Genomic DNA, 14,650 nt, shown 5'->3' with positions numbered 1-14,650 from the left:
ATTTTAGTGGCTCCCAGTGGAAATGCAGTTATTTTTGCAGTTGTTGTTACTGACAGAGGGGAGAGTAGGCCTGGGTATCATCAGCTCAGACACCTTCTTAGGTTAGGAATACAATTTCTGTGTGGTCCTGAGTAAGGTAACCCAATCACAGAAAAACACACATGGTATGCACTCATTGATAAGTGGCTATTAGCCCAAATGCTTGAATTACCCTAGATGCCTAGAACAAATGAAACTCAAGACGGATGATCAAAATGTGAATGCTTCACTCCTTCTTTAAAAGGGGAACAAGAATACCCTTGGCAGGGAATAGAGAGGCAAAGATTAAAACAGACACAGAAGGAACACCCATTCAGAGCCTGTCCCACATGTGGCCCATACATATACAGCCATCCAATTAGACAAGATGGATGAAGCAAAGAAGTGCAGACCAACAGGAGCCAAATGTAGATCTCTCCTGAGAGACACAGCCAGAATACAGCAAACACAGAGGTGTATGCCAGCAGCAAACCACTGAACTGAGAATAGGACCCCCGTTGAAGGAATCAGAGAAAGAACTGGAAGAGCTTGAAGGGGCTTGAGACCCCAAAAGTACAACAATGCCAAGCAACCAGAGCTTCCAGGGACTAAGCCACTACCTAAAGACTATACATGGACTGACCCTGGACTCTGACCTCATAGGTAGCAATGAATATCCTAGTAAGAGCACCAGTGGAAGGGGAAGCCCTGGGTCCTGCTAAGACTGAACCCCCAGTGAACTAGATTGTTGGGAGGAGGGCGGCAATGGGAGGAGGATGGGGAGGGGAACACCGATAAGAAAGGGGAGGGGGGAGGGGGATGTTTGCCCGGAAACCGGGAAAGGGAATAACACTCGAAATGTATATAAGAAATATTCAAGTTAATAATAAAAAAAACAATTTCTGTGTGGGCTATTGATCCATTTCAAAATATGAAAATAATACTGCAAATAATTCTGACTCCCACAGATGAATGACTAGGTATCATCTTGAATTAGAAATCATTGTTTAAGAATAAATAAATTTTAGCCTTTTAAAATTAGAATAAAGTATATTTTCATAACTATACTTTTGAAGGTTTATTTCTTGAAACCCAAACCAATCCATATATGTATGTATGTATGTATGTGTGGTTATGTATATGTATATATAATTCAGTGCTACTTGCGTATATATGATTCCAGGAATAACCACTTATAATAGATATCCAATTAGGAGCTCCAGACTGAGCTTGGTCTTCCTAAAGTTCAAATATGAAAGCTTTGAAATGATTTGTAGTGAGGATACCAACATTATTCTCTACTACCCAGGAACATTTTGTAATAAGTAGTAAATAGACTTCATATAAAACGAATAAATAAAACAAAATCTAAAGCAATTTACCTGGGTAATGAGCACTCCACACAAATGTTACTGTTATGCTTCTCCCCACCACTCTCTCCTCACTCACTTATCATCCCACTCTCAACTCAGCCTGGAAACTGCCACAACCGTTTGAATATAATTACACTCAAATTATAGTGCTAGTTTAGAAATCATAGAGAGTATCTCAACTCATAATAATACAGATAGATGACAATGAAACAAATATCCCAAGTTTGTCAGTATAGAAAAATTCGCAAGGTAACTGTCCTAACATACCCAATTAAAATTGGGTTAATCCAAAGTTCAAGTCATAATTAAACTCTTTAATTTTAAAATGCTTAGGTTACATTGCTAACTAAAAGACCAACTAGCTACATGTACCATCACAGATTTTCTTTTAACCAAATTATATACTTATCTATTAATCTCTGGCCTAATTGTAAATGAAATGGCGCTGTGGCGAATGATACGGCTCCATGGATTCCATCCTCTATGTGGTCATGGGTGAAAGTAACTCCAACATTTCTGAGTCGTGTGACGTAAATAAGTCCATCGTCTCTTAGGATGTCATGCTCACATGTGAGGATATAAGTTAATGGCAATTTTTGTAACTGGGAATCATTGACCAACAAAGGTGATACTCTGCTATCCACAAGTCCTGGATGGGATGCACTAAGTTTTCCAAGAACTGGTTCAGTGTAAACATGGTTCTTTTTGTACTTCTCAGGAAGGAAGTCACTCCAGTTAACAAACTTGAATAGGTGTCTTGACTCCTTAGGCACATGAGCATTTCTCAGTATTGTCTTGGGCAATTCTTTATCTTCTGATAAATATAGACATGTCATCTTAATTGCTACCTTCCTTGTCAAAAAGGGACCATGTTCATATTCTCGAAAAGATGGCATTAAGGTATCAAGTGCCTGTAGTCCAGGATATAGCAAGGTTTGTGCTCTAATTTTGTTTTTGTATTCTGGGTCATCCTGTAGCTGTAAATATAACACAGTATGAGTGTTAATGAGTCGATAGCTTTTAAGCAGAAGGATTGGCACCTTGTTTTTATAACTGGAAGTGAATAAATTTACAAACCTAAAACAGTGTCTGATGATTACTCTCATATTTACTCATTGTTTGAAACAGGAACATGTTATTCCTTCTTCTTCAGTGAGAAAGTGGTACTCTCCTATCACACACATCCATTCACCCATGGCAAGAAAATGGGACCATGATCGGAAGAGTCCCAATGAAGAAGACAGAAGAGCTATGCTTAAAAATATTTTTTGTTTTTGGTGACAAGTTATTTTTATCTATATAGGACAAACATACTGCCTCCCAAGTGATCTCTACATAGGCATATGTCATGATGTCAAGTTTGCTTATAACAATATAATGACTATACTAATATACATATACATATACATATACACATACACATACACATACACATACACATACACATACACATACATATACATATACATATACATTAAAGGAGCAGAAAGAATAAATATTATAAAACAGCATGTCAAAAATCCATTCAAACAGACATAACCATTTGTTGCTACATGTTGGACACAGTACTATCATATGTCGTACCTTTAGCTGATTAGTATTATAACATGACAGAAAATACAAAGAATACTTTCCAAAATCAGAAGGGCAGAAGGATGTAGTTGACCATTTTATGTGTCATTTGTCTTCACCAAAAACGGGAAGTGTCCTTAGTTTGTAGCTGTAAGGAGACTCTTCCCTTTCACTTTCTAGTCCTGCTCATTTCTGGAGAAAATGTACAGTGGTCTCCCAAGAATTGTCACTTAGGCAGCATATGTGTTTATACAGTAGTGCCACATCCACAAATGTTTGTCTCTACAGTCCTCCAGCCTAACACAGGGAGGATTACAATCTGTTTAGGTCAAGAACAGGCCTCCATCAAAGAAGTTAATTTAAATGAAATGAGAGGATTGATTGAACGACAGCACTTCTCAAGAAAAATCATCTGACAAACTCCAAAGTGCACACACAACAGACACAAAGTCAAAAATGTGCACATCGCAGACAACACAGTCCAGCAAGTTCCCAAGGAAAGTGAAGAAAGAAGTTTTTCCCTAAGAAAATGTTGTCAGATACTTGATCCTTCCCAGTGTCTTTAAGCTGGTGATTTTCCAAATTAAATGCAGTGTCCCAGATCATTCAGAGAATAAGGAGCACAAGAGTAAAACTGAAGCTGAGACAAGCAATAGCTTTTCCATGTATAACCTGACATTGTCCCCCGTGGAGGTACATGAGGACCAAGAAGATTACACTTCAATTAAGTTGTTCATGGCTCATTGAGACATGGCTCAATTGGTAATATCCTTGCCAGAACAAACCTCTGGAGCACAACCTAAAATTAGACCTGGTAATAGTGGCAGCCCTGCTCCAGTGCTAGGGTAGAGAAAGAAAGAAACAGCTGAGTTTATTGGAGATTTAATCTAACAGATGATCCTGGGGAGTTCCAGGATCATTGGAAAGTACTCATGATACAAACACACACACACACACACACACACACACACACACGTGTGTGTGTGTGTTTGTATATTATTTGTGTGTATATATGTATATATATGTATATCATATATATGATATGTGTATATGATTTTCAAGGCCAAACTGGTTTACCTATCAAGTTACAGGCCAACAGATGCTACACAGTAAGAATCTATCTCAGAAAGAAAAGAATAAAGGATGGAAAAGAAAATGAGGGAACAGCTGACTTCCACATGCTTAAACACATGTATGTACAACATATGTACATGCAAGGACAAACTCACATTCATATTCAAACGAATGTGAATACACACAGATACACAAAAAAAGAAAAGCATAACTACATTGAGTCTGTCACACATTAAGAAAAAAAGAGAATAATGGCTTTCCTGGCAGTATTTTAAACTCCACAAAATTTACATCAAGAGAAACCCAGAAGTGCCAGCAAGTCAGCCAGTTAACAAAATAGAAAGAGCTGAGGTAGGGAGTGTCTATATTTGCAGGTATCTTGAACCCCATTCTGAGCCAAACAGTTATTTCTTCAATGTCTTTTGTGTTAAAGCTGTAAGATAGGGGATATTCTAACTGTTCCACTGGGGACCCGGTTCTCAGTCCAATGGTTGGCTGTGAGCTGGACTGAAGGAGTGCAAAGGGTTTGCAACCCCATAAAAAGAACAGCAATATCAACTGACCAGACACCTCAGAGCTCCTAAGGACTAAACCACCTATCAATGAGTATACATGGAGGGTCCCATGGCTCCAGCCTCATATGTAGCAGAGAATGGTCTTGTCGGGCATCAATAGGAGGGGCTGCCAGGATGGGGCGGAGGGAGGGAGGGAGTGGGTGAGTGAGCACTGTCATAGAAGCAGGGGGAAGGGGATGGACTCCAGGGTGCTGGAGGGGACACCAGGAAAGGGGATAACATTTGAAATGTAAATAAAGAAAATATCCAATAAAAGGGAAAGAAGATATGGGAATATTTGTCTTTACCTCTAAGTACTTCCTAAAACCACCATCCTTTGTTATGAGAAACCCCAAAACAGTGGTTCCTGGTACACTAAAATACTTTCAGAATATCACATGCCAAATCTCCCAGAAGTCTAGTGAATAGAACCTTCACTTATTAGGGTCCTTTCTACATAAAAGGTAAATGATTGAGAACTTGTCATTGCTCAGATTTATTAGCGCCATGGAAATCTGAGAAGTAATCACCAAAATTTTATCCATTAGCAAAGCCAGAGAAATCGTGGGGTCTCATTTGATCAAAAGGGGTCCAGATGCAAGACATGTTAACAAAACCACTGGCCCTTTCAGTCTTTTTTTTTTTTCGGAGCTGGGGACCGAACCCAGGGCCTTGCGCTTCCTAGGCAAGCGCTCTACCACTGAGCTAAATCCCCAACCCCCCTTTCAGTCTTTTATATATCACAGACTTTTGTGAGGTCACACCTATGCTTTCAGAAAAGGTAGTTACTTTTATCCCAGAGTCAATGTGTGGTGTTCAACTTTATATGAACCTGGAGACCCTCTCCTGCATTGCCCTCTACCAGAACCTTGGAAGGGAAACCACTGCAGTTGGATGGCGACCCCCTCCCTCCCAGCTAGAAAAGTCACCTCATGCAAAGAGGTGTATAATAACCGCCATGTGATAAGCTTCTTGAATTATTTCTAGACTTTTCATGAAGCCACCTTTATGAACTTTAGTAAATGTTCCAAAGAAATGAAGAAGTAGGTGTAATAATGGTTGAGTGGAAACCCCTTATTCTTCCCAGTGCGGTTAACAAGCAGAGTGTGGAGAATAGAAGCAGCAAGGACAGGGTGTGCTGGTAGGCAGGATCTGTGCAGGTCTTACCATTCCAAGCGCACAACACTGTCCACAAATATTTCAATCCCAATAGTCATACTTCTTCCCTAATATTGTCTACTAATTTAGACCCCAACATCCTTACCTATCTTATTTCAAAACTTAGGTCAGCTTTAGTCTTCTTCAGTTACATGATGCATAAAATGTCCAAGGATAGTGACCCTATACTGCCCACAAGCACAGTGTTATCAGTCTGGTAACAATTATTGCAGGTGCTCTGAGGCAGTTTTAATTTTACCCGTAAGCATGCACCTGTACATTTGTGCGCGCAAACACCTAAGCAAGAGAATCACCTCATAAATTCACAGAACAATATACCTCATTTCCAATGCACCAATGTTCAATTCCCACCTTACATTAAAGACCATGTGTCATACTATGTCCTAAAAAGATATGCGTGATTAAAGCAAGTAGACTAGCAAGAACAGCCAAATCAATGAGATCTGAGTTTGACTGAGAGACACTTTCTCCACGAACAAGATGGATGCACAATGGAGTATACTTTCTAACACTGATCTCGGGCTTCCACATGCATGTAGGAATACACATGCAAAAACGTGTATAAACACACACAGTGACATCACACACACACACATGCACACACACACCTTTAAAGGCCTCTATATATAACATGAGCATGAACTGACATTTCATAATGTCTGTTCAGGGCCCTCCAGGATGCTGAAAGTGGTCGTGATTTGCTCTGATGACTCACTTTCAGTTTCCTTGACTCACTTTGCCCATCTGTACTGTTCTTAAGAAGCTCACAACACACCCTGAGTTCCCGAAGCAGCACACAAACTGTCTTACATTTAAAAACCAATGATGCATGCAGTCAACATCCAGTCTGCCAAGAGGAAAGATCAGCTGGGTTTGAAAGGAGAAACTTTAGAGCCTGGCTTGTGTTAATTTGAGTTCTGGCTTCAAATGTTGTACACTAGGCAAGATACCCTGTCTTGTCAAGGCTTGGGTCTCTAATGTGGAGTTTATAGCAGTAAGAATAATGTATAGGTTTTCCTTAATGTAACATTTCCCTTTGGGGTCATTGCTGTAAGAGTTCTGGGTTTATATCAGTTGCAGACCTTCCCCCTTCCAGCTCCTCTCATGTGTCTCTACCACTGTCTCTGAACTCATGACCTCCCCTTCCTTAATTATATTACCTTTCTGGAAGATATTTTAACTTGAGCACAGAAACAATCATCTTAACTTTGTTTTTGTTGGGAAAGGCGCACACAGGGTTTCGTGAGGGCCAGCAGGGGAAAACTTGTGGTAATATTAAATTAAATTAAGAATATGAAGTCATTGTTTTTAATAGTTGAGTAGCACTCCATTGTGTAGGTGTACCACATTTTCTGAATCCATTCCTCTGTTGAAGGAATGTGGTCTCGTTCCAGCTTCTGGCTATTATAAATAAGGCTGCTATAATCAGAGTGGAGCACGTGTCCTTGTTATATGTTAGAGCATCTTTTGGCAGAGGGGGTAACTGGGAAAGGAGATAACATTTGAAATGTAAATACATAAAATATCCAATAAAAAATAGTTCTAAAAACTACCAAAGATAATCAAAGGCTATACTGTAACCCTTGAATATGTTAGGAATTTTAGAAATAGAACAGACAAGACTCTATGTAGATATATATATATACATATATATATAATTTAAGATATGATTTTATCATATTTCTAAAATGGGAACTCTTCAAATTTTTTCTGAATAAAAGAAACAAAACAATTGAAGAGGAAAATCATCGAACGAAGAAAGGTGTCCTAGAGATTCAGCTCAGATGAAGCTTAGAATCTGTGGTCAAGCAATATGATTATGATTAAAAAGAAAAATATTCTGAAAAATTAACTAGCAAATGCTATTAATAGATAGTTTTTGGAAGTTCCACAATCAGATATTCCTTTATTTTTCCTATAAAAAGTATTAAAATTTAATATTAATGACAGACATGTTGCCAAGCTGTAGAAATGTCTCAGCAGTTAAGGGCATTTGCTAAGTCCCAGTAAGTACTGGTGGCTCAGAACTGTCAATACCTCCAGTTTCTGCGGAGTACATTGCCACCTTCTGGCCTCTGTGAGTATTGCAAGAACACTAGGCGCAGGCAAACATGGGGGCAGAACCACTCACATGTGTAAAAATAATAAGTAAAAATGTAAAAGAAAAACACAAGGAGATGCTTTATTTATCTGTGTAAAAAGTAAGATCATTATAAATGTGGCTATTCACTTCCTGTGAACATGAATCAAAGTACACACATGCTTAGATTTCTAGGACCTATGAGGATTATTAAATTTACTTAGCAAATAATATGTGTCAATCCTTAAACATCATTAAATTTGACTTCTCAAAGCCTCACTCTCTCAAAGGAGCTATTGATTTTTGATGGCTCTTGGGAAAAGGGGAGTCTGTTTCCTTTAAGGATGTGGCTCCTGGTGACTTCCCCACCCTTGAGCAAAGCCCAAACATCTAAGAACTTCTGGGCAGCACAAGCAGTACTTGCTGGGTGTCCTGATTTGTTTTTGCCAAACCAGGACAACATAGAGATATCTAAGACGATGAAACTACTTGGAATAAATGTCTCTGTAAGATTAGCCCGTGGCAAACCTGTGGTATATTTTGGCAACTAGTGATTACTGTAGGAGTACCCATCCAATTGTGGGGAATACAGCTTCTGGATGGGTGATCCTGGATGATACAAAGAAGCTGACTGAGAAAGCCATGAGAATTAGTCCAGAAGGTTGAAAGTCTCTTAAAGACTCTATCAGGGCCATCTATCAGATATTTTGATTCAAGAACCACTAAAATGAAAATCTTTAGTTACCTAGAACAATCAATACTGGTTGCTTGGGCTGAAGAATCAGCTGTGACTAAGCCACTATCCAAAGACTATACATGGAGTGACCCTGGGCTCCAACCTCATAGGTAGCAATGAATAGCCTAGTAAGTGCACCAGTGAAAGGGGAAGCCCTTGGTCCTGCCAAGACTGAACCCCCAGTGAACGTGATTGTTGGGGGGAGGGCGGTAATGGGGGGAGGATGGTAATGGGGGGAGGATGGGGAGCGGAACACCCTTATAGAAGGGGAGGGGGAGGAGTTAGGGGGATGTTGGCCCGGAAACCGGGAAAGGGAATAACAATCGAAATGTAAATAAGAAATACCCAAGTTAATAAAGAAAAAGAAGAAGAAGAAGAAGAAGAAGAAGAAGAAGAAGAAGAAGAAGAAGAAGAAGAAGAAGAAGAAGAAGAAGAAGAAGAAGAAGAAGAAGAGGAAGAAGAAGAAGAAGAAGAGACTCATATCACTGAGTCAAAATCTCCTGATAAGGGTTTCCTCAGGGTCAACACGTGGAGGTTGCACTCCAGGTGGGGTCAAGGTTTTACTTGGTGCTGGCGGTTGAACTTGGCAATATATAGTTTCACAGGTGGTGCTGGTTTTTAAGTGAATGAAGGGATCGTGGGGAGCAGTCAAAGCATGGCAGGCACCATGAGAGGCCCATAGAGGCTACTGATGAATGTGAAGCCGCAGGGCAGATAGAAGCCTAAGGACTGAAAGGTTCAGGGAAAGAGGTTGAGTCTTGGCACTGTGGGGCAGGGTTCATAACCCTGAAGAGAGCACAGGCAAAACTCTCTCAGTAATTGGTAAGCCCAGATGCCATGGAGACCACAACATTTTGGAGATGTCAGTAACACAGCAACAGCTATGGGGGTAAGCTAGTCACAGACTGTGAGACATGCTGCACGTGCTGTGGCCAACCTTTTGGAGTCTGTATAGTGACTCTTCAATGTCTGGCATTGAGTTGTGTTATGTTGAGCATTTTCTTGCTTTATTCTGATTATGAGTATGCTCTGATACTTTCTTCTTGAATACAAAAGCATTTAACTAATTGATTATCTTATAGAAGCCCACAGTTGTAGACTTTGGAATTTTAGGGAGACTTTGAATATTTTACAGTGACTGAACCGTCAAAGTCTTGGACTTTGCACAGATTGCAGGACTTTTAAAGTTGGAATATGTTGAATATTGATATAGTAATATTAGTGCAAGATGTTATAATAAACAAGAGAAGAAAGGCTAGAGTTGAATAATGATGTGTTTCTGAGTCAAGGTGACAAGAACTCAACTTTCCTGGCTGGTTCAGTTTTATTTCATTTTGTTTGAAAACATGACAAAGGCTAGATTTATTTGAAAGAAAGGAACAATGAAGAAAATGCCTGTTAGATTGGTCTATGGGTGAGACTATGCAGTATATTGTAAACAAGTAATTGATTTCCCCAGCCCATTATGGGAGGTTCCATCCTGCATAACATAAGAAAGCAAGGTGAGCAAGCCAGGAAGAACAAGTCATTGGGTACCATTTCTTCATGTCCTCGATTCATGGCTTTCTGTGTTCCTGGAGAAATGTAAGCAATCTGCTCCAGCCTCCTGCTCCATCCAGAGATAAACCCCCTCCCACTTCCATGTTCTTTCTACCATGATACCTTGTCACACCACAAGCCCATAACTCATTTCTCTTTAACTACTTCTTGCCATCTTTTCTAGTCAGAGAGACAAGAGAGCAATTAAGGGCAGTGATACCAACGTCACAAGAGATTTTACAATTTATTGTTAAAAAGTTAGCAGTAAAGCTTATTTTAAATGGTAGGTCATAGTTATTGGTATCCTTTTAAAATTTATATGAGGTAGGCCAACTTGAGAAGAGTTTAAAAGGAGTTAATGGTAGACCATTTCTCTAGCAAGCATTGGATTCAATGCCCAGTAAATACAGAGAGAGAGAGAGAGAGAGAGAGAGAGAGAGGAGGGGCAGACAGACAGACAGATAAACATGCAGAGAGATAGATGAAAAAGAGAGAGAACAGGATTATGAAATCCTTATTTAATATTACTTACTTAAAGTCAAAACTCAAGCTAAAATCATGCCAAATAAATAAATTTACTGGGTTATCTTACATTATATAGATTACAGTCCAAACATCATGGAAACACAAAACCCAAAAGATTTCTTTTGTTTTAGCACTAAACTGTATTGGTTTGTACCATAGATAATATGTATGACATACCAGTTGAGTCACTGTTGCTGCCAAGGTACCCCCAGAACTGTCTCCTGAAATGCAGATGCGAGTGGGATCCACTCTGTATTTTGCAAGAACTTTATCCTGGAGAAAGAATTTGGTCACCAAAACACAGTCTTCTAGGGCAGCTGGGAATAGGTACTGAGGAGCAAGTCTGTAGCTTTAAAGGTAAATCAATCAATCAAACAAACAAAAAGAGTGGAGAAATTTTGATCAAGTTCATGTTTTCAACTATCTCTCGATTTCCCAAGATTTTTTTTAATTAGCCCATTTTGAACATTTAATTTCATCAACGAAACCTGGGCATACTAAAATTTACAATTTTAAAACAAGAAGTAGATTCTGGTTTCAAGGGTTTGGGGTACTGTTTCTACTGGGAGAAGAGTGAGGTAGGATGTGTCTCTGCCTTCAGAAAATCTGTAAGCTTCACCAAGCCCTCAATAGAGTCGGTGACTCAAAAGCAATTCATGATCATTGATTAGATAATTCAAGGAATTTAAAATCAGGGAACCTTAGAGAAGATCATTGGTTGTCTCTAGTTAGAAATTTATTTAGATCAAAATTCCACAGAATGGTAGAATTTCATTTAATAAACATGAGAATGTGAATAAAAATTAAAAGTTTTATATATAAACATGAAGTCTATTACTAAAATACTGTAATCCTTAACACAAAAGAATATCATAATTCATACTTGGCCCCTTCTTGCTCACCTCTCACTGTGTTCTGTTACAGAATCACAGCTCAACTGAGCCTCTCAGTTTTTTAACTCTCACTCTTAGACACTAAAATCTACAATGATTTCTTCAATTATTCACAGTTTTACAATAAACAATAATATTCAGTCAGTCCTTGTGAATTCTTAAATTTTAAGATGTGACTAAGTGTTTTTAAGTAGCTAAGTATCAACCAAGCAACATTAAAATATTATATTTCACAGTAAAGTACAAATTGACCAAAATAACTATAGAATGCTTAAACTAGATATACCTTATTAGTCTCTGTGTTTTTAAAAAGAAAACTTCTTTAAATTGTAATGTGGAAATATTTGTTAAATTGTAATGAGGGAAGCAAACTATCATTACTATCTAGAAATTCCACAAATGTAATTAATTCCCTTTGCTTTGAAGAGGTAGCTGTGAACAGGTCAGTACTGAGCTTTCTCATTTTTGCTACTTGACCCTACAATACCATCAGTCAAAATTCTTTATAGTGTTACTGCACAAATCAAAAATTTTGTAAACTAATTTCTTTACTATAATATTGGCAAGTAAAAACTAATTTCCTCCAACCTCACCCTGGGATTTAAGAAGTACAGAATACTTAAAGTAACAGGCATATATTCAACTTTCTAGTATATTGTTGGACATTTGAGCAGGGAAAATCATAAAATACTAAGGACTGTCATTGGGAAGGTTCTTGGAATATTTGAATGGTCCCAGCATTGGTTCCAATATTACTGGACCCAGGAATAATCCTAACATACTTTGTTTTTGTTGTTATGTTATATAAAGCCCAACACCCCTGAGACAAGATTGCGATACATTGCAGGCACATTGCCTGGGTGGGCTCTATGTTCCCAGAGCTATCACTGCTCTCTACACAAAGATTCTTACTCCTCTGTGTCTCACAGGTGTCTACCATAGCAGACATGGAGGCGAAACTGTGCCTTGTTGAGCACTCACTGGTATTATAGTAATTAGGAAAAAATTATAAATCAAAATTTCCTAGCAGTAGCCTAGCCACTGTTAAGGATTGTGTGACTTGGACTGTAAACCAAGTTTATCTTGGGAGGGCAAAGACCACAAAGATAAAGATTGTGAGGTCTCTTACTCTGGAGCAATAACAACGGCATCAAGTTTGTTGGCTGTCCATCGGTTCATGGAATCATACGGCAGCATCTCTGGAATGGAAGAAATAAATGGAGAATAGACCTGCATGCAACCAGGAAATGAAAACCCAACACATCTACGAATCATAACCTACTTGAATTGTGGTTAATTGATAGAAAACGGTATCAACACTTTTGTGACAACATAGAGGAAAAATCAGACTTACGAGACCATCTTATAACCTGCCTACTAAATTACTCCTGAACTGTGCCTGAGAAGTCAATATTTTGTCCTGAGAAGATAAAATCAATTTGGTCACAAGGAAATAAACAAGCTTGTACTCTGATGGCCTGCTGTGTTACCTCAGAAACTTTCCTCTGGGTTCATTGTGTTGCTCACTTATATGACCCTAGCTGCAGACCATAGTCTACAAGAATCATGCTCTTGTTCTTGTCTGGGGCCAGTTTCAGCAGGAGAAGGCCTATGCTTGAGCAGTACAGAAAGAAATGATACCAGGCAATATTGCACCAACAATGGCCAATGTGAAGACCGTAATCCCAAAGCTTTAGTAGTAATACATATTCTTTTCTTGATTTTCTTCTAGGAAAGGAAAAAGTGTATGCCTTGACTTTCTCAAAGTAACCACTTCCAAATCCATTAAACTGGCTTTAAATCAGAACTCTGGAAGTAAGTGAAGAAATTATAATCATCACTATAATACTCATAAAATCAGATAGTAACATAATTAATCTTTAAATATCTTTTAGAGTTCTTGTAATTTTTAATAATGGAACTTTAACTTTATATATATATATACATATATATATTGTGGTAATTTTCAAAAATAAGCTTTTCCCTTATGCAAAGCTTAGACTTTTAAGAAAAGTCATACATATTTTATGCATTTACAAATAAACTTCATTACTTTTTTGAATATATGTGAAAATTTTAATTGTAGTTAAAAATCAGTCAATGTATTCTTTTTGTGTAATTTCTTACAGAAACTAACTATGGATTGTATCTAGTGACTATACAAAGAGTTAGGAATAAGAAAGGGTAAATTTATGATTAAAATCTTAACCAAAAACAATGTCAAAATGTATTTGGAAAACACAATTCACTTAAAGAGTATGAAACTGTATTCATGTTATAAAATATAATAACTATGCTATAAAACATAACAACTCCTATGACCTGCTTAAAGGGAAAATGAAATCACTGGAGGAGAAAGTGTATCAAGGTCATGAGAATACACAGAGTTCCATTTACTATAATAAATGTAATCAAAGAAAACCTCCATTTAAAAAATATACTTGGGGCTGGGGATTTAGCTCAGTGGTAGAGCGCTTACCTAGGAAGCGCAAGGCCCTGGGTTCGGTCCCCAGCTCCGAAAAAAAGAACCAAAAAAATATATATATATATACTTACTGAAGCTTCCCAATATAAAGGCACCACCATGAATGTAAATCACAGCTGGTCTCTTTCTTTCAGACTCCCTTTTGGGTAAATACAGACGAACAGGTATATCATTGAAGTCTGTGTCAATCACTGTAATGTTTTCATCTGAAACTGCCTTTGTATCTTGGATTCCCATTAATATGCCAAAAAACTCTTCAAATTTCATAAGACCCATATTTTCCAACCATGTGGCCTATTAAAACAACATCCAAATGCAAACATTAATATTATAATGTTAGTAATACTAAATACACATAGAGATGAAGTGGGAAAAGTTAGTAGGTGGTGATAATACTGTATTGTGTATGACACAGCCCTTGCCACCGATTATGTGGACATCTCAGATGGTGAGGAAAGATGGAAACCCAGAAGAGGAAGACTGCTGAAATAGTGTCTTCCATACATGGCAAGGCAGTTGCACTTAAAAACTCACAGATGCTCTGCTTATCTACATGAGATGCACACATGAACAAGCCAAACAATATGTAAGTGTAGATTGGAGGTTGTGATTAAAGAGACCC

At 38.2% G+C, this 14,650-nt stretch overlaps 1 protein-coding gene across 1 annotated transcript in view; it reads right to left on the bottom strand.

The window, feature by feature from the left end:
* Positions 1-1,715: 1,715 nt before the first annotated feature.
* Positions 1,716-14,650, bottom strand: part of Aadacl2fm3 (AADACL2 family member 3) — a 38,908-nt gene continuing 25,973 nt past the window's right edge. The window contains exons 2-5 of the mRNA NM_001106436.1: positions 14,100-14,322; positions 12,673-12,742; positions 10,828-10,999; positions 1,716-2,368 (exon numbers count right to left, since the gene is read on the bottom strand). Coding sequence (NP_001099906.1) covers positions 1,766-2,368; positions 10,828-10,999; positions 12,673-12,742; positions 14,100-14,322 — 1,068 coding nt within the window. The 3' untranslated portion in view covers positions 1,716-1,765. The remainder of the gene's footprint in view (positions 2,369-10,827; positions 11,000-12,672; positions 12,743-14,099; positions 14,323-14,650) is intronic.

Source organism: Rattus norvegicus, chromosome 2, assembly GCF_036323735.1.
Source record: "Rattus norvegicus strain BN/NHsdMcwi chromosome 2, GRCr8, whole genome shotgun sequence".
Taxonomy (NCBI): domain Eukaryota; kingdom Metazoa; phylum Chordata; class Mammalia; order Rodentia; family Muridae; genus Rattus; species Rattus norvegicus.
Note: the sequence above shows the minus strand (reverse complement) of the source record. Positions and strands in the feature narration are given on the sequence as shown.